General features: G+C 35.4%; 1 protein-coding gene across 1 annotated transcript in view; it reads left to right on the plus strand.

Annotated features, from left to right (window-relative positions):
• LOC134671231 (semaphorin-2A) overlaps positions 1–20,748 on the plus strand; it is a 433,155-nt gene that overhangs the window by 245,040 nt on the left and 167,367 nt on the right. Inside the window, exon 3 of the mRNA XM_063529030.1 lies at positions 1,186–1,332. Within this exon, the coding sequence (XP_063385100.1) occupies positions 1,227–1,332 (106 nt within the window). The 5' untranslated portion in view covers positions 1,186–1,226. The remainder of the gene's footprint in view (positions 1–1,185; positions 1,333–20,748) is intronic.

Genomic DNA, 20,748 nt, shown 5'->3' on the forward strand with positions numbered 1-20,748 from the left:
GTGTGAGGAAACTTCAAGCAATCTACATTGTCTTTGCCTAAAATGTGAGAAGAAATATGTTGTTATGAAAATATTTAATATTGAGGAAATCACATAGTTTGGACTACCATGGCGAGACACTGGAATAGTTTGCATGTTAACATTATTTGACTGAATGTTAACTTTTATATAACTATTATTGTTCAAATAATTAAGTTACGATACAAATATTTAAAATTAAAGTAAAAAAAAAAGACAACGTGACGAGGACTAATTAAAAGGTTTTATATATTGTTTATATTTTTAAACCTTTTGTCTATTTGTCACTTATTATATTGTTATCACATTTGTTTTAATTTTAGTTGTCAGTAAATTATTGATCTGGAAGCCGGCTTTTTCGTTTCACTCTCCGCAAAGCTATCGAATGGTTTAAATGTTCACAATTCCTGGACACAACGTTTCCAATAGTATTGGAATCCGCGATCAAGATCGACCAACAGAGGAGTCGGTCTAGCTAGAACCATTTGGCCTACCAAAGTTAAGGTAGTACGCTTTCCATGCAATTGCGTTATATTAAGTAATTTCTGTGTTAAGTCCTAAATATAATTGTTGTATTAAATGTTCATATTATTTATTCTAAATAAAGAAAATATAAATTCCCAGTCTACAAAATTATCTGTTAAAAAATACTACCTAATTTGGAAAAGATTATACGAAACTGAAATTACTTAAATAATCCGATAGAATTGAGAGACAATCTTAATCCACCTCAGAAACTTCCCAGCGAGAATAAACACGGAGAGGAATAAAAAGGAAAGCCTTTTTTTCTTTTGGCACGTTATCTTTCGAATTCTACAATATTCAGATGGAGGCGGATTTCAGAGTTTAACTTTTTCCAGTTATTATTCATAAATGCAAAGGCGCTAGATATTAGGCGAACTCACTTTACCAAAGTTGAAGGATTGGATTTATAACGGAGATTGGATCTTTGTGTCGGAAAACATTCAAACGTCTTGCATTAGATATTCCTTGACATTGCGACACTGTGTTATGTAATTATTTCTTTAAAATATATATTTTTTTAATCTTGACATTTCTCTAACTCTACTCTTATTACAATTTAAAGCTCTTCTTACATCATGAACTAAGTACATATATTGTGTTTACATGAAACTAATTTTTAACGGGTTTATTTTATTGTTCCAGGTTTCTACAATGTGGAACACGTAGACTGACCCAGTATCACGATGGAAGCGTGTTTGCGAGCGCCCGGCGCTATGCTTTTAGTCTGGCTTTGCTCAGCACTGATGGCAGTGGACGCCGTCAAAATTGTCATAGAACCTCTTCCCAAAGGTAAGTGGATACTGACATTGCAACTTACTTACCAGTCGTATCCATACGAGTCTCACAATAACAAAGGGAGTTTTAATCTAGGTCGGCACTTCGGTAGTAACGAATCTGCATTCAATTTTTGACTCTTCGGACTGTCATTGAAAGGTATAGTCGGGTTAAATTGGGTTAGAAAATGCTACCATTGCAAAGGCTAGAATAACAAAGGGAATTCAGCACTTGATATTTGATCTTCACTGCAAAATCGTAGCTAGTTTAACATGTGTGTATTTCTATATACTGCAATAGACGTTAAGGCCAATGATGAGTTTGCATCGAACTATGAAGTTTGTAGACCAGAATTTCTTTAATATTTGGGTAATTAATTACTACTACACTTACTGAAAATAAGCGTTTAATTTAAATTGTGTGCCTACATTACAACTCTACACTCACCTATAACCCTGAACGATACAGTTCAGCAATGTTTAAGTTGGACTTAAAGAAACATACTGCGATGTAGGTACTACTATATAAAATATAATATATAGTCATGTTATAGAATTTTCTTTTTTTATTATACTGTTACATAGATGGGTACTATTGTTAAGTTATACCTATAATAAATAAATTCTTTACTCTCCGCGTCTATTTCGTAAGTTCCAATAAAACTTGATAAACAAAACGAAAAAAGCACGCTAGAAACAAAAGCGGCACTTTTTTAACCTGTCGCTCACAGGGCATAGTACAGAGTAAACAGAATCAGGCGTCCGGACTTAATTTAGTTTTTTTAAGTCTCGCTGAATGGGCTTCCCCCAAACTTCCTCCCCCAGATGTCGCACGACCGACTTCGCTTTAGTTTCGTTTAATTTCCTATCTCTCTTGCCGTGACGTTTATTGCAGCTTCGCTCACTCACACCGCTCTGCTTTTGTTCCTGGCCACTAATAACCATTTGGAATTAATTTTTATTCGCGGCTCTTCGCCTCGCTGCTCATCATCCATTTTCGGACTCCCTGACTCTTTATTGTTTTCGCATTAATTCAGCCCACAGCTGTGGGTAACGCTGATTTCTAAGAACTTTTTATCTGCAGTATTCTTTAGCTTTGAAAGTGAGACCCTATTAATATTAATTAAAAGTTTTATATAATTGAATGGATTTGGTATTGTTTTCGTTGTTCGGTTCCCGTGGAGAAGTCACCGCAGTGATAATTAAAAGTTCATAAAGTTGAATTCCTTATTCAGTTTCTGTAAATGACGCGGCCATTTACCCTCGAGAGATTTGAAGCAATGATACACGATTTTTTTGGTGAATTCTTCGAAAATTTATGGAAAGGTTTTCAATACCCGAAGACGACATACAACAACATTTTTATTTTTAATCCTTATTTTTGCGTATTTAGTGCGTTGAATATGAATAATCTTTAAAGCAACATCTAAAAACTGTATTATTTTATACATGACACCGTAAAAAGTCAAGTTTAAAGTTAAAAAGCGTTTTCATCAGATAAAACTAGTTTTTCATAAGCCCCGGTAAAAACTAGTTTTACCTAACGAGGAATTTTCAGTCAAAACTAATTTTGCACAGCCGCTTGGTAAGAAGTAATTTTCACACTAGCAGCATAGCTAACGTACTCGTACGCGTGTCCTCAAAACCTAAAATAAAATATTTGTATCGTTTTGTTACGCTAATTAAAAACATACTTCATGTTTTGTGTTGTCGCTCTATAGCTAGTCCTGTTGGTCTACATATGCATTCTACGGTGTTTGTAATTTTTTTATCGATAATGCATTTGGTTCCCGTTGCTCAGCCTAGAGCAGACAGATGTTACACTGTTCCACATTTAAATATGTCAACAAGATAGACTGCTGAGACTCAACCCGTCTGTCCCCGGTAGATGTACGACTGCCAATTAAAACTATAGATGGCAGCGCCGCCGACGAATGGACGGCTCGTGGACTTGAACGGACGGGGACGGGTTATTATGCCGTGCGAATTCGAGATTCGGTGTGCTTTGTGCGATTATTTCATACAAGTTTTCATCTTGTTCGAGACCCGAGTCTTTTGTAGAGATGAGTCCTCCTCAGAGAACTCAATTTCATAACGCTTTGACTTGACATATAATTTATGGGTTAGGTGCACTAGGTCTATAAGTGAGAACCTATAATTGGCTCTGTGATTCTATTGTAATTTCTGGATATATATAGCGCTGTTGGTTTTCCATGTACTAAAATAAAATAAAATTAAATTAAATAGCGCCTCTTTTCATTACTGTTACTTATTTGCAAAAAACCTAAAAAAATGTTACCGGAATCTTCATTCGGAGGCTCGCCCTAGATACCTTAAGGGTTGCGATTGAAAAAGACACAGACTTTTAATTTTTGTTTTATGGACAATTAGCTTGCCTCGACATTTTCGCTACATTGTTCCAAGATTATATTAAGCATTTTTATAAAGGTGAGATTTACCTACGTTACTTCTATCTGTCTTTGAAAGAGCAACGGACTTTAGTTAAACACGAAGTTGTAATTACTATCTAGAGCTGTTTGTCTAACTTTGTTCTTACTTGTAATATACTTATAACTAGTTATAACTTTGTGATAATGTGAATACTAAGCCTAGTGATGTGATAAAATTGATGAAATCAAGTGACTTAATAATTTATAATCAAATACAGCATAGTTATGAGTTCAACAACCATAGAGAGTGAGAGAAAATGCAAAACACAGAAAAGAAATGTACGAGATAATGTTTTCCACGTTTAAGGATAATCTTTTTTTATCCTACTCAAACTAAGATTGCAGGTTCGTGTCCTGCCACGGTCGCCAGATGTAATGGTCACGCAAATCACTGAAACGATTAGTTAACGGAGCACAATTTATTTACATGAGGATGTTTTTCAGACGGTCTATGGCAACGTATTCAACTTTTTACAATTTACAATGACAAGGTTCTAGAACAAATTAAATAATATTCAAAATATAAACCTAAATGAACCTCTTTATTGTAGTTAGAGCAGAATACGTCACAATAATACTTAGTTGATTATACAACAACAAGTATTACATTTAAATTAGTTTTCAAATACCATTGAGATACGGCCATTCCTTGCAGGCTTTCAACTCTTAAATAAACACATTTTGTCCCAAGTTTACCGTAAATCTCCACGTTTCTTTGAACCGCACCTTATTTACACTGAAAGATGAAACAGATAGATTTTAAAAGCGGTTATTTGGAAGCACTCTGTCCGTTTGTCGAGGGGGCGATTTGTGATACTGAAACAAATGACGCGCGCCCCACGCCCCATTGGCTGCTGCACGGTCAAATACGCTAAACAAGTAGAGAGCTGGCAACGATGGCTTACAATTTGCGACTTTGATGCACATAAAATCAATGCAGTGGAATAAATCAATTGACAACAACGAAAACGACACTTAGGTAACATATTAACGTACTAGTGCTCGACAACGACATGCTAATGCCCAATAGACGACACCTTGCTGTCACCTTTATTGACAATGACTTAAGTTTCAAGATGATTTTAAGCTACAATGACATGTTTGTTAGAAATAATAATAATAATATGATACTTGACATATATTAATATTTGTGACGCTTTGGCTTGTTAGCTGTAAGTTACAGATGTATGTAAATAAACAAATGACATGTACTGGGACCGCGTCGAGCACCAGTACGTTTACCTTATGTGCTCGATATATTTTATTATTTTATATTCTTTTATTTTGTCTAATTAAGTAGATTAGTACTGGAATTGATGTTTTTGCGGCACCATATTAGACCTATTAAGTACAAAAAAATATTAATAAATTGCTATCTATTAGATTCTTACAGATTCTTACAGGTAACATAATTACAGAAATAAATATGTAAATTTTATTAATATTATCAATTACATCGAAGGCGTGCGATAAAACTTTTCAAACCTCATGAAACGTGTTCAGGCGTACTCGTAAGTACATGTTAATTTAACTTTTTTTCGCGCTTCCCTTGAGATTCTTGTTATACTAGTAATAACATAATGCCTACATTATAATAATTATAATGTTTACCCAGCCTCGGAAATGAAAACGCATTAAAAATGAAATGCATTAGTGTAACAAGTCTGCCGGCATTAGTAACATGATTTAATTCCGACCTATCTTTCTGCATCTCTCATTTTTGCCGGCAATGTCATCATCTGATAATATTTACGTTTGCCAGTCTCGGGGCCCGATTCGAATTTTGAAATAGACATCTATTAGACATCACCAAGATACGATAACGATATGTTTAAGTTCTAACCTGTCAAAGTTGACATTTGCGCGATTCTGGAGAACTCTTGAACGATTTCCACAGGATATGACTTAGAGATCCAATTCACATCTAATAGATATCTTACTCTATCAAAAAAAAAGTAATATTGATATTGGTAAAAAAAGTAAAAGTGATATTGGTTGCCCGAATTGCGCTGCAAAAGAGAACTAGTTGATATCTAAACTATAACGTATCTAGAATGGATCTAGTACGTGTCGTCTCTTGTGAATATCTTGAAGTTCGAATACGGCAGTCGGAAGCACGAATGTCCTCAAGGAAATGAAGGGAAAATCCAGAAAACTCTTCCCGGGAGACAGGCGTTGATTAACGTCTTTTGCACGTTATCTGTTATTCTTTGTTGTACATAAATACATAGTTGTTTTTATTATCGCCCCTTTTATTAATTAATTTTGCTAATGGCAATGTGATTCTGACGTTGCCCTGTCATGTCACGTCCTGTCTGTGACTTTTCCTGTGATTCTGTGATATTACGATAATAACGATATAACAATATTATACTTACATATTACAATATAAAGAAGAAATCGGTATGTAAGTACCTAAACGTTTTTATTACGGGAAACTTACTATTTGGGTACTTTTCTGCTAAAATATTAATGCATTTTAGAGAATAATAACAAACTTGTTAATAGAGGGGCCCACTGATTAGCAGTCCGCCGGACGGTATAGGCCGGTCAGTTGTTCGGAACTGTCAAAATTTTGTTCTAACTGACAGGCTGATACCGTCCAGTGGACTGTTAATCAGTGGGCCCCTTAAAGGTTAGCTATTATACCCTACCACTTAAAAATATTTTTGTTTCTTTTGACTATTCCAGCACGTTTTGTAAAACGTATTGTTTTGGCAACAGAATACATAGATTTCCTCATTTCATCGCCAAAATCAGGGATAAACTGTCAGAAATTTCCTTCCAAACTTCAAACGTATAAGAACAAGAGGCTTCAAAAACAATATCAAAAGATCTCATTTCAGCCACGAATAAGTTCCCTATATTCAATAAAAAGGCTCAAACGGATTGCGTAAACCATGTAGATATTCGTGAAGGCAACCTTTAACATCTATATCAATATGCAAATTGGTTTTTGAGGAACCGATTGCGTCGGGAAAAAAACTCTACCATTTAGCTATTTTGGCTTGATTTTGATTTCAAGCAAAAAGACTTGTATAGGTACTTAAGTGACAATGTTAATAATTTGTTAAGGTTTCTGGTCTCTCGCGCAACAGTGTGCCAGTATAATGCCTGTTGGCATGTCTCCCTGTGCATTTAAATCGCACCATTTAGCTTGCGCGATTGTCACGGTCGTATCAAAATAAAATCAAAACCTGAACGAATCGTTAAATCAGAATTGGCCTCCCTACTAGACTAGAGGAATGGACCAGGTTTTAGAATAGAATAGTATTTTCTTTATTTGCCAGAATACGTATGGTACAAGATGACAACAGAAAAGGTTTTACCCGTAAGTATCAGTATTCAGTCGAAGACACGACATGCAAATAATTGACAATTAATAATGTAACATAAAATAAATTTTAATGCTGTGTAAATTTTGTTTACATGCCAGTGCCAGACGTTCAATTATTAGGTACAGTTAACAGCAGAAGTAGGTAAGCGGGCCAGGCGTTCAATATGAATTCAACACAGCTTTAATTATTATTGCTGAGATGCTAAGTGCAGGTCATTATGAATTACTGGGCCGCTTAGTTACTTCTGCAGCCGACTGTGTTAACCTATAGCTGTAACTATCGTGAGATGAGGTCCCTTTGATCAATTTGCAAATTAAAGTTTGAGGGTTAAGGTCAGCGCAAACCGGCGGACCGCAGCGCAGATCACCGAGGAGGATTTACGCCACGCAGCGCACACCGGCGAGGTAAAATCCCCCGTAATACCGTGAGCGGCGCACCGGGAAGCACTTCGGCGCAGGCCGCGGGATGCCGCGGCATGCCGCCGCGTATACTCTATCACAAGGGAATTAGTGACTAGTGTGCACGAGTTCTCCCCCGTCGTCCCGGCGCTACTCCGGCCCACTCCGGAGGCCTCGGCGCACGCCGGGGGATGCCGCGGCATGCCGGCGCCTACCGCCGCGGTATCCTCTAGCGTGCTCCTCGATGCCGTGGAGTAACAATCCTCCTTGATGCTCCGAGGTCGGTCTTAAAGCATTTAAATTTATACCTGAAGGTAATTGAAATAGGGAAGAAAATACATTGATAATTTTAAAGTGATCTGCGCTGCGCTCCGCCGGTTTGCGCAGGCCTTTATAAATTCAAATATCAGTTTTGTTCATTCCAAACACTTCCGGAATAAAATTATAACTTTTTTATGAGTTTAAAAAAGTCTTTATTACATAAGATTATATAAATCATAGCTATATTCAGAGGCTCAAAGGCGAGACGTAAAACGAAGTTTTTATCAATGTAACCCCCTGAATATGAAAGTGGCCCCTTTTACGTTATTCCATTGCCGAAGCCAGTTTATTAATAAATATTTTCCAATTTGCACTCCTTAAAATAAATCTGCACTTAAAAAGACAAATTAACTCGTGGTTTTAATTTATTAAAATGAATTCGACTCAATTTTAATATTCAATTTCGTTGTCAAATTGCTTCTTTTAGTTATAAGGATAATATTAAAATATTGCTAGCCAGCAGCTGTTAATAAAAAAAACCGGGCAAGTGCGAGTCGGACTCGCGCACGAAGGGTTCCGTACCATAAAGCAAAAAAAAACAAAAACAAAAAAATGCAAAAAGAAAACGGTCACCCATCCAAGTACTGACCACGCCCGACGTTGCTTAACTTTAGTCAAAAATCACGTTTGCTGTATGGGAGCCCCACTTAAATCTTTATTTTATTCTGTTTTTAGTATTTGTTGTTATAGCGGCAACAGAAATGCATCATCTGTGAAAATTTCAACTGTCTAGCTATCACGGTTCGTGAGTTACAGCCTGGTGACAGACAGACGGGCGGACGGACGGACGGACGCACGGACGGACGGACGGACGGACGGACGGACGGACGGACGGACAGCGAAGTCTTAGTAATAGGGTCCCGTTTTACCCTTTGGGTACGGAACCCTAAAAATGGCACTGGCTGGAGGCACTGGCAAAATAAATTACAATAATGAATATGTAGATAATTAAGAGTTGTTGCTTGACAGTTCGAAACAAGTGATTGTTATGATATGTTCATAACGACTTGAATTTTTATCTTTTAAAAACCATCACTCACATCCACGGTACTGTCGCATAATTGCTACTTTGTAGTGCCTATCAAATAAATAATAATAATAAAAGCTTTTCTGCTATTATTATTCATGCAAAAAATATACCACGTGTCCCAAAATTCAACGATAAGCTGGCACCAGAAGATGGACCTGCTCATGACTACTCGAGGAAAAAAAATAAAAAAAAAAATCTCAATTTATTACGAGTATAATATGTAGAATTACAAGAAAAAACAAAAATCGAAGCCTTCCAATTTTAGCAATACAATTCCTTCCAATTCCCTATGTCTACAATTTAAAAAAAAAAACATTTTTTTTTTATTATGTTTCCTCGAGTATTCATGAGCAGGTCTATCTTCTGGTGCCAGCTTATCGTTGAATTTTGGGACACGTTGTATACACGCTACGGATGTCGTGAGCCTGACTTTCCAAATCTTAAAACTTAATAAAATATATTATTAATCTCACGGTTTTACAACAATATTAAATGCCTGTGACCTATGTATAGCTCAATCATTAGGCCGTGCGTATATTAATAACGATACAATTTGGTCACAAGAATATATCTGCTGGCAAAAAATTATAGGCCAATATTTGTTAAAACCCAAGTTTGACCTCTACACTAATTGTAAATATCTCGGTTGCAGATATTCTAATCTGAATAGCAATCATTTTAAATTAAAATGATACAAAAACAGAACTGAAATCTTACAGCGGCTGAAATAAATCAACACCGACGATCGGCCCGATTCGAACTTTAAGATACGTCAATTAATAGATCTGCAACCGATTAGATACCGACCAACCGAAGTGACGTATTTGTTTGAAGAAACGTCACATATGATGGGTTATTCGTCGACCGCCATATTGGTAACATCGCCTCGTGATTCATTTCTTTGTTTTTGCTCATTAATGTTGTTTAAAGTGTAATATTGATAGCGTATTATGCAGTAAATTAATGTGGAAGTGTGCAGATAATGAAAAATTAATCATGAAACGCGTTTAACCACCATTCTGGCGTCAACGCCGGGTAGCCCACGAGGGTCCTTGTAAAGTCCAGCTATAACCTTACAAGAGCTCATAACCCTAATACCGAACAACGTCGTGCTCTACGAGCATTTGGTATTTCTACCTCTAACCGTGGCTGGCTAGAGCCCTAGAGGCCATAATTTGATAGTTTTATACCGTACACTGGCTAAAGTTTATTTATTACAAATAATATTAATTCGATCCCACGTGGGATCCACTTTGACGTTGGCGAAATCATCGACAGTATCGATGGAGCCATATTACCCAAAGATTGATTGATTGATTGTCACATATGATACTGACTTATCTAATCCATATCGTTTGCAGATCTATTAATTGACGTATCTTAAAGTTCGAATGCGGCCGATTGTTGTTTTCTTGTGAAATCCGATAACGGACTAAGTAAATTCGAAGCTAAGTATATCGAATGCGTAGAGCTTCTGTTTGCGCCAGTGTTTGATTTCGGGCTAAGTAATTTATCATTAAAATGAACTTAATGCTGGCCCGAATTTAAACATATCGAATTCCACCATAGAGATGATGGGCAGGTTTATGATTTCATAGAGGATTTCTTATGTATTTACAAAAATACAGTTTAATATGAACAAGCTGGGCTAGTGCGTAAAAATAAGAAAAAAAAACAAATCAAAAAATCAGACACATAGAATACTCACACACGCGCGCGTACACACACATCACAGTTTCATCTTTCTTTAAAATTAATTTTAATATTGTTAAATATGTAATATAAAATGTCTAAGATTGTAACATTACCTACGCTTGTAATTGGGAAGGAACTGGCTCTTGAGACACAGGGAAACCTACTTTGAGAGCCAGGAACCAATGTTATGTAACAACTCAAAGTTGCAATAAAGATTATTTTATTTTTTATTTTATTTATTTCGAAAAGTAGTTCCAGAGATATATAACGACACAGATTGACTCGCACCATAAGAGTTCCTTTTTACCTTCCTGGTAAGGACCCCAACAAACTTCGTGAGAATCACATTTCCTTCACCTTATGTCACTCTCTATTAATGGATCATAAAGTTATTTCATTTCCGAAATAGAATCAGCATTTTTATTTAACGAAACAGAATCCACTTTTTAATTTCACTCTCAATGCGAAAGACAAACCCTCACGAAAGTTATAATTCCTCAAACAAGACCTTGTAAACGCATTATCGTCAAAAAACACATTAAAGAAAGTTCGGTTTCTCGCATCATAAAAATGTTTTCTCATAATACTTACACTGACACTGACACTGACATCTTCATCACTGTACGTGGCTTGCGAAAAGGGCTGTGTGTTGTGTCAACGCTAACTGGGAGTAGACAAACGTTAACTTGTCTCATGACCGGCTAAATCAAGTTATATTTAATCAACTCTTCAAAATGCAATTATAATATATTATTAATAATATATAGATATTTGATAGTTGCTCTACGGGACAATAATAAAATACGTTTCCAAATCTGGTTCTTGGTAAGTAATCCTGGTCACACGTCGTGTACCACAGAATTGTTACTTAGTCGGGTAACCAGAGGCCAATTCAAACCGTTGGCAGATTTTGTTGAATAGTGAGCATTTTATCCATTATTAAATAATGCGCCTTTGACTCGAATGCTAGTTAGTAGCACTGGGAATATAGGGCTAAATATCTTTGTCTCCGCTGCCAACAAAGCTCGAGCACTGGTGTACAGTCGCCATCAGATATATCGAAGCGGCCAAGGTGTTCACAATATCAGAACACGCACTCTTACCCCTTGACAATAGAGGCGTGTTCAGATATTTGTGAACACCTTGGCCGCTCCGATATATCTGATGGCGACTGTACTTGAAGAGGTAATGTTAGAACGTAAATGGAATTTGAATTGAGAGGATTACGCCGCCATTATAAAAGAACTATTGGTTGTTTGTGAAATCGTTATTCACTGTTACTTACAGTTGATATTATTATACTTATTTAATATAAAATATAAGTACACAACAGATTTTTGTTTTGCTTAAAAAAGTCGAGACTAAATATTACCTACCTTTTCCATCAGTAATACCTGTATAATGTATACTCGTAGTACAGTCGCCATCAGATATATCGGAGCGGCCAAGTTGCTCACAATCATCTGAACGCGCCTCTATTGTCAGGGCGTTAGAGTGCGTGTTCAGATATTGTGAACACCTTGGCCGCTCCGATATATCTGATGGCGACTGAACCTAATTTAAACCTCGTAATCTAGTTAGTCAATTTGTATTCGATGATTAAAAGATTTTAACTGAAAATAAATTACAAGGTAATATAGTTTTTAAGGTGTTGGCCAAGTCTTTTAGCTGTTTATAAAAATACTACTTATAGGTAAATTTTAGGTTCTGAGTTTTGTATTAGGTTTAGACGTGCGCGCCGCCGCGGCGCGCCGCCGCCATAAGGAGTCAGCGCGCCGCCGCCGCCGCCGGTAGTTTAAAATTCGCGCCGAGACAAAGCCCGGAAGAGTACAAATTTAAAATCAATGGACATATAGCGCGTGCGACGTGCCTAGCTTTAGCGTTCCGACTGTTCCGTTTTTTTCAAATTCATTGCTTGATTTATTTTAACCCTTAAATCGATAACGTCCACTATAATGGACATCCCAAGAAAAAATTCTGCACCAAATATTTACCATAGCGTTACTTTCCTCTGGTAGCGTACTTACACTACCAGGAAACTACTACTAATACTACTTGAATGATATGTTATTTTTAAGTATGAGTGTATAAGAAAATATTGGGAACCAGTGTGAACATAATCTTTTTGTCTAAGTCCTACAGAACGCAGAACTTGCAAGGAAGCATCCGACAGACGGACATTTTACCCATATTTCATTATTTTTTGTATATATATTTCATTATGTTTATGGGTAAAAAAAGGGTAAAATGTGTAATGTCCAGTATTTTGCCCGTTGTAATCGACAACACGGCACTTTTGCTAAGTCCAATATGTTAGACGTTGCCAAGTATGCGAAGAGTAAAATTATTAAATTTTCTGGTAGTTTTTGTGGTAAATAAATTAAATAGAGGGATGTTAGGTGTTTCAAAACATTTTAAAAAGTCATTACTTGCCGTATTATGTAATGAACCAAATAGATAAAAAAAATGTTTTTATGGATTTTTCCCTGTCGATGTGGTGTGTGTGTGTGTGTGTTTGTTTCCTGTTTGTGTGTGGATTTGTTTTCATCAAGAGACAGACCCGATTTCATTTGAGAAATTTGTTAGGAAAATTTTGATAAAAGTGCATGCATTATTGTAAAAACCATTCCTTAGATGTTACTGCTTCCTAGGATAACCCGCTGTTTGATTTAATGTTAAATAAATGACGTCAATGAGTGATAAAATTTTACCACCTACGAGCTATAAAGTTATTCCAAAAATATAAAAATATGTAATAGGTTTTACTTCAATTCATTACATACGTTGACATTATCGGTAAGTGTATTTCTAATTAAAAATGCAATTATTCTATATTTATTTTAAAAAACATGAATTGGACTAAAAAATACCTTATGCATTATAATCGTATTAAGAAGTTTTAGGTATTTATTATTTTACATATTGTACACTAACATAGATATAGGTAGTTAAATTATATATTTTGTACTAACACTATGGGTTCTATGCCTGAAATAAATAATTTCAATTTCAATTTCAATTATGCACATGAAGTAGGTAGTCTATACTCGGCAACGTCCAAAATACTGGACGTCTATTCATTACGCGGCGTATCTTGTTACAAGTTAATCTTGCAAGTTAAATTTTATCCACTTACCGGTTTCCGATTGAGCTGAAATTTTGCATACATACGTAAGTGGGGTGACAATGCAATATTATGGTGTCATCGAGCTGATCTGATGATGGAGACCGGAGGTGGCCATAGGATCTCAGTGATAAAACAACGAAACCTAATTGTGTTTGGGGTTTTTAGAATTGTCTCCATGAGTATTAGTTGCCTGTGGAAAAAAAAGTACAGTCGGCGATAAAAGATTGTACCAAAAATGAAATTTTTGCCAAAAACTTATTATTTACACCGATCCTGGCAACGTCCAACATACTGACATATGTTTTTTTCATGATATTTCTACAATAAACCATAAAAACCATGTAACACAGTTTTTTTGAGATTTTGCCAGTGTTGATTTAAGAGTTAACCTTGGTTTCTCATTATACATATATTGAAAACTTGAAAATTCCACGCCGCCGGCGTTACGCCGCCGCCGTGGATTTTTTCGTGGCGCGCCGCCGCCCGATTTTTTTCGACCGGCGCGCACGTCTAATTAGGTTATAGTGTTTTGTATTAATGTAACAGAACATAAAAATAACAATTCTTGTAAATGAAATTCATCTCACGCAAGCAATCCAATTATTACTAGTAGCATTAACAGAAGTCATTACCTCCAGGCGAATAAGTCATAAAGCAACTTTTCCTGGAGGCCTGTTACGCCATCGCCATGCCGAATGTTGTCTCTTGCGCCTTAGTTCAGGCACAGATTAAAATAACTTGTAACAGATATTTCACTCTTAAATAGAAATCGTATAGAAAACCCCTAGTTAGCCTACTTATGTAATTAGTCATTTATATTATATTAAGCAGTAACGTCTGCAAACGATACCACGAAACTTTCTGCCCGATTCTAACTTTAAGATAAGCCAATTAAAAGATCTAGAAACGATATGGATTAGATGTGTCAGTGGCAAAAGTGACGTTTTTGATTGAAGAAACGTCACATTTGACACTGACATATCTAATCCATATCGTTTCTAGATCTATTAACTGACGTATCTTAAAGTTCGAATCGGGCCGTTTTAGAGATAAATGGAAGTGGAATAAATCTCTGTCTCGGGCGAGTTCAAACTCGCGTCTCTAGAACACTAGCCCAGCGCACTGTCCACTGAACTACAAAGACTACTCGATGACAGCAAATATGTCCACTATAAATATCACTCATAAGCGCCTTAGTGAACTAAATCTACTATTATCATCAATCATCATACTGAACTGGATCATTGTTAAAAATAGTTTTCCCTTCACCTTACCTAACTTTAATTTTTTTTCACAATACTAATTAGTTATTTTCAACTAAGCAACTCTCAAAAAATGTGTCGTTACAAAATTGTCGTGAAAATTTAACGATGGTTATTTCTTCTGGAATGTGTTTCTTAACCAAACTCATAAAAAAATGTACCTAGTTATACTTCTTGTACCTACACAGTTTACACAATAATTATTTCTGATTCTGAACTAGATGGCGTATCTGTATTTTACGAAATCTGTGTCCACCGTTGGGGCCGTCTGCAAACACGACCCGACTTTAATCTGTGCCCCGCTTTATCTCCGAGCCAATGAGAAGAAAACTTTATTTTGTGCGTAAACACGGGTAATCGGCTCCTTTTTCCGCGCTGCGAATTCGACGTTTGATTGATGCCAGAAGACCAAATTGCTTTAGTGCCGCATACGTTAAAGAACTCTCTATTATTTATTTATTTGTTTTATTATATTTATTTGGGGCATTAAAAGCAATACAAAAATTACAAATAGCACATTGAACAGAAAACAGCCAATAACAGATGTCCACAAAAATACAGCTAACATGCAATGCAAAACTAAGTGGAAACAACACAAATATGTATGTTTAAGAAAAAAAGAGAGAAAAATACATTTTATACAAAGTAAGTATGGGCTTGCGTAAGGTGTGTATGACTGTGAGTGTTTACTTTGCGTGCACATGTGTAAATGTCTCTGTAAGAGTGTATGGTGTGAGACGACTAAGATGTATGATTTACTTACCTAGTTAACTTAATCGTATTAACATTCGTCTCCGAGCCAATGAGAAGAAAACCTTATTTTCTGCGTAAACACGGGTAATCGGTTCCTTTTTCAGCGATGCGGATTTTAAACACACACACACACACTCACACACACATATTTCACATAATTTTTAAGTTATCTAGTTCAATTTATCCAACTGTTACATGCTCTTTTTTGGTAAGCCCCAAGACACAGGGTCAGCCCAGTTTAGGGCTTACCAGACACCTCTGCGCATCCTGTGTTCCCAATTATTATCAATAAATTATTCTTATTCCTTTTATTCTTACTTTTGTCTATTATGTGTACGAATGCGCTATTATTATTTTACGTTTTAAAACATCATTTCTACGTTTTTGAATTTATTTAGCAATAAACCGAAGCCGTATTTGTCAGCAACTAAAACGTGAACTATCACGTACCACCCTGTCACTTCGGCTAAAAAAAGGTAACGTGTCCGATATGACCCACGTAAGCATTCCACTAAGGTCACGTAAGACGTCGTATTAAAGATTAAATACATCGGCTGATTCTGTAGGCAGGCCGCGTGCAATTAGGGCGGGCCCAAGGGACAGGGGATCATACCGCCCGCCTGACCACTGTTTAGTGTACGTTACATAGATAGCTTTGTTATTTTTCGCAAATGATTAGGAACGTATGTTGGATGTTACTTTTGTATAAATCACAGAAGTAACTTTTATCACAGGGAACATTCAGATACAGAAAGTGACTTTATCCTTGCATAATTATTCACTTAAACTACGTATTCATTTGTACTATATTATTATGTAATAATAATAAAAAATTAGCCTATATACGTCCCACTGCTGGGCACAGGCCTCCTCTCAAGCACGAAAGGGTTTGGGCTATAGTCCCCACGCTAGCCCAGTTCGGATTGGGGACTTCACATACACCTTTGAATTTCTTCGCAGATGTATGCAGGTTTCCTCACGATGTTTTCCTTCACCGAAAAGCTAGTGGTAAATATCAAATGATATTTCGTACATAAGTTCCGAAAAACTCATTGGTATGAGCCAGGATTTGAACCCGCGGCCTCCAGATTGAAAGTCGGGGTATTATGTAAAATCCCTTTAAAAATTATAGCAGCAATTTTGTCGTGTTGAACCAAATTACCCAGTTGACGAGGTAAAAAAACTGTTTTGTTTCAGCTCAATGATACAAATACTTAAACCAATAGCTGGGCTCTTCTAAAAAATAATGTATTATTTTGCTTGATCCTACTAACGATACTGAGAGTCTTTTGTACAGTACAGATACGTACATACATTTAGGTGCAAAACGGACCCACTTAGTAACATCTTAGTTTTTATTAGAATGTAGAGAAATTCATTCCATACATTATAGAGATAGATACTACTCCTTTAAATTTGCTACACATCCGTCTAAAAATGATATATATACCTACACTGTAGAATCAACAACTGGAAAATTTGATTTTGTTTTTTTTTCTAGTTTTAGTTTCCTAACATTTGACGGCATACTCAATTATCTAAAAATGTATATCTCACCGTAATTCCCATCTTGGCAGAGCAGCCACCAGTAGGCACCTAATCTTACATCTAGCCTATCAGGTTTCCGTCGACCTCCGTGTATGCTGCGATCTGTCCACGTCAAGTCTGCCAAGTTTAGCATATACATCGTAACTACATTTGAAAAATCATTCAATACTGTACCTTATTTGTAACATAACAAGGTACACAATTGAGCTTCATTTCAAAAGTAGTTACGGTATGTGAGCTAAGTGCGGCAGAAGTAGCGTGTATCAGTTACCTCGTGGGTGTTTAGCTTCATGATGTGACTCTGTTTAGGTGAAACGTTTATTAGTCGTGTGTGAGTCTTTGATAAAATGAAAAAATTAAGAAATGCTCTTAAAATTAAATAGGTTAGTAGATATTTACTCTACAAAAGTCGGTGAGACATTATCAGATTCACTTCTAGCCCAAGAGAATACATTTTTATTCTCTCTCATTTATCATTCAGATAATTATATCAGATTACCTACATTCAATGGGCTAGGCAAATAATAGCTTGATAGGAGGAATTTCAAATTATTGAAAGATTTTGGGGCAACGACTTCAAATTATTTTCGGAGTGAAAAGTATAATACAAAATGGTTCTTAGAATGAATAAGCAACGAGGCTATTTAACTGTCAATAGTTGAAATGTAGAACAGCGGAGTAGAAGTAAATTGTGGCATCGGATTAACTACTCAGCGGGCTAAACTTCAGCTGAACTGGGATCATTCCTCGACAATATTCAATTTAACTTTGACACTTCGCGTTCCTGCACAAATGTCGGCTATTTGTTTCAAAATATTTCTATTCTTCGTGTTTTAATCGTTTTAAGTAATTTTCTGAAGAATTCGTTGAGAGGTTATGAGGTGGTTAGTTCTTAAAATAGGTACCCATAAAAAATTTAAACGGAAGTCTTTATTCTTCAATTCAGGCACGATACAATGCACATATTTATGTTAAATACTACCATTGGTTCTAACTTACACCAAAACCCCTTGAAGATTGCACAGTGTTTCGTCTAGAACAAGCTAGGTGGACAAAAGTCGTTATCAAATTATCTCTAATGAGTCATTAGATATGATAAACAACATGTTGAAACCCCCAAACCCATTAATAGATTATGTCTAACTTTCTTATTTTATGAGCCATAGGGTGCAGAAGTCAGCTAATGAGGTAAGTGCAATTGCACAATTTAATCAGTTGCAATTTTGTGATGCGTTCAACGACATCTCTTACAAGTAAAACGTTATTTTATGAAAAGGTTTGGTAATAGATCTTATAACTGAAGGTAAGCACTTTATATTTTTCATAAAAACATGTTCATATCAGTTGTAATAATGCTCGTATAGAGCAATAAATATGCACTTAAAAACGTGGTGATTTTTTCTTCATTTTAGAACTTTGATAGACTAGCAAATACTTGACACCGCTTGACACCGGTCTAGATTTTTGATATTATTTACTTGCATAATTCTATTTTATGATGGTGTATATTTCATTTTGCAGAAATTTGCATAACATTTTTTTTCCTTTTTTTTTGCAGAACACGTTTTCTCTATTTTAAGGAAGGGGTTTTTGAAGAATGGACAAATAAGGGGAAAAACGACGAAAATTTCCACCTTTATCAGTTTATATTGGTAAAATATGAGTTACGAGATTTCAAAGAAGAGTCTGAGAGACGGTTAAAAAATATTTTAACCAGTTATTCATCAAAACTGAATACCAAGTGGAATAGTGCGTCAAGATTTAAAGAAGCAATTTGTGGAAAAGTTTAAAAGTGGTATGGATGGCCAAAATATAGAATTACGAGTGTACATAACTAGACCAAGTGCATCAACGTCGTCTGAAAATGTTAATCCTGCAGGAAGACCCAAATTAAACTTCAAAAGTTCCCCTTTTGAAACGGAAAAAACGCTGAGTTAAAGATCTGGTACAATTACGTACCTATATTTTAACTGCTGCCGAAATCCCGATTGATTCGTGATCGACAGAAAATAGAACACGGCAAAAATGTTAAAAAATATTAGAGAAAGTCCACTTAAGCCAACGTAGTCTTGTTCTTACGACAGCAGTAGGTACTTCAATGAATTCTAGGCAGCTAAGTGTTAATGAGGCATTAGCATATTATATTGAGTCAAAATCGACAAATACAAACTTACAAGCAGACTAAAATGTGGTCAATGAAGGGTGATTATCATAAATATTCATCATATCATTATTTGCCCAATGCAAAAGGTACAAGCGTGTTATATCCTTCAGAAGAACTTTAAAAAACTTACGCAAAACAAGGAAAACAATTATTATTCTGATATAATACATGAGTTAGAACAGATTATAAGTTATTAATAATTAACAGATTAATTATTAATAATAAGTTAAGTTTTAATTAATTTTCTATATTACATTTTTATTTTTTTTGTATATTTTAAAGTAAATACTATGAAAATAATGTATCTAATGAACTGTAAAATTTTGTTTATTATTGTGTTAATAATTTATTTGCAAAAAAATATATAATTAATTTAAATATATATTTTATTTTTATTTTTTTGCTTTTTTTCATGGTATTTTAAAATTTTTAGTAAATTATATTTAATTAAGCAATACTAACCATAATACTACCCAAAAACACAAAAAAATAATTTTGTCCACCTAGCTTGTTCTAGACGAAACACTGTGGATTGGTAGGTAGGTTCCTTTCTGCGTATGAAACTCGGCGGGATGCATTTTTCAGTATTATTCTACATTAAAAATAAATTAATAACGCCTTTACTTCCAGAAAACCATTTACTTTCACAGTACTTGCTATAACTTCGGCAGGAAGGTTGTCATTATCCCAATTTTGTATAAAAGTAGACAATAAATACTTATTATATCGACCGGGATATGGAACGTGATTACCTTTCGTATTGTTTTCGAGCTCCCAATATTTCGACGTAGTTACATACAACTTGTTAACGGGTAACTGAAAATAGCAGAATCAAACATCATTGTTATATCGTCAACAAATACAGTTATGATTATTCTCAGACTATATTCCAAATATTGCTTAACAACAACATGTTCAACATGTTCGAAATATGATTACCTACAAATGAACGTATTCACAATCGATATCAACTTGCCTTTCAATTCAAAGGACTTATTTAGACTAAGTTACATCAGGAAATTGTTGCTAAGTTTCGAGAGTACCGCCATCTATAGCAGAAGTTCATGATTACTTGCGTCTTGGAAGACGGCATACGTATGATGAGTTTAAGTTTTAGAAGCTAATGACCTCTACACGTTATTCGTATGAAGGTTTGCCAATTGCTAGTATTCCATATAATCCGAGGTTTCCAGATAATCGTCAATCTTTATAACATTTATATTATAGAAAAAGATTAGTTTCTTGTATAGATTCTTAGTTTAGTAGAAGCAAGCACTTAAATATCAAATACAGTAGGTACGTGGCGGCCCCCTTTTTAAATATCTTTCGTTAAATTCAAATAATCA

This window comes from Cydia fagiglandana, chromosome 15, assembly GCF_963556715.1.
Source record: "Cydia fagiglandana chromosome 15, ilCydFagi1.1, whole genome shotgun sequence".
Taxonomy (NCBI): Eukaryota; Metazoa; Arthropoda; class Insecta; order Lepidoptera; family Tortricidae; genus Cydia; species Cydia fagiglandana.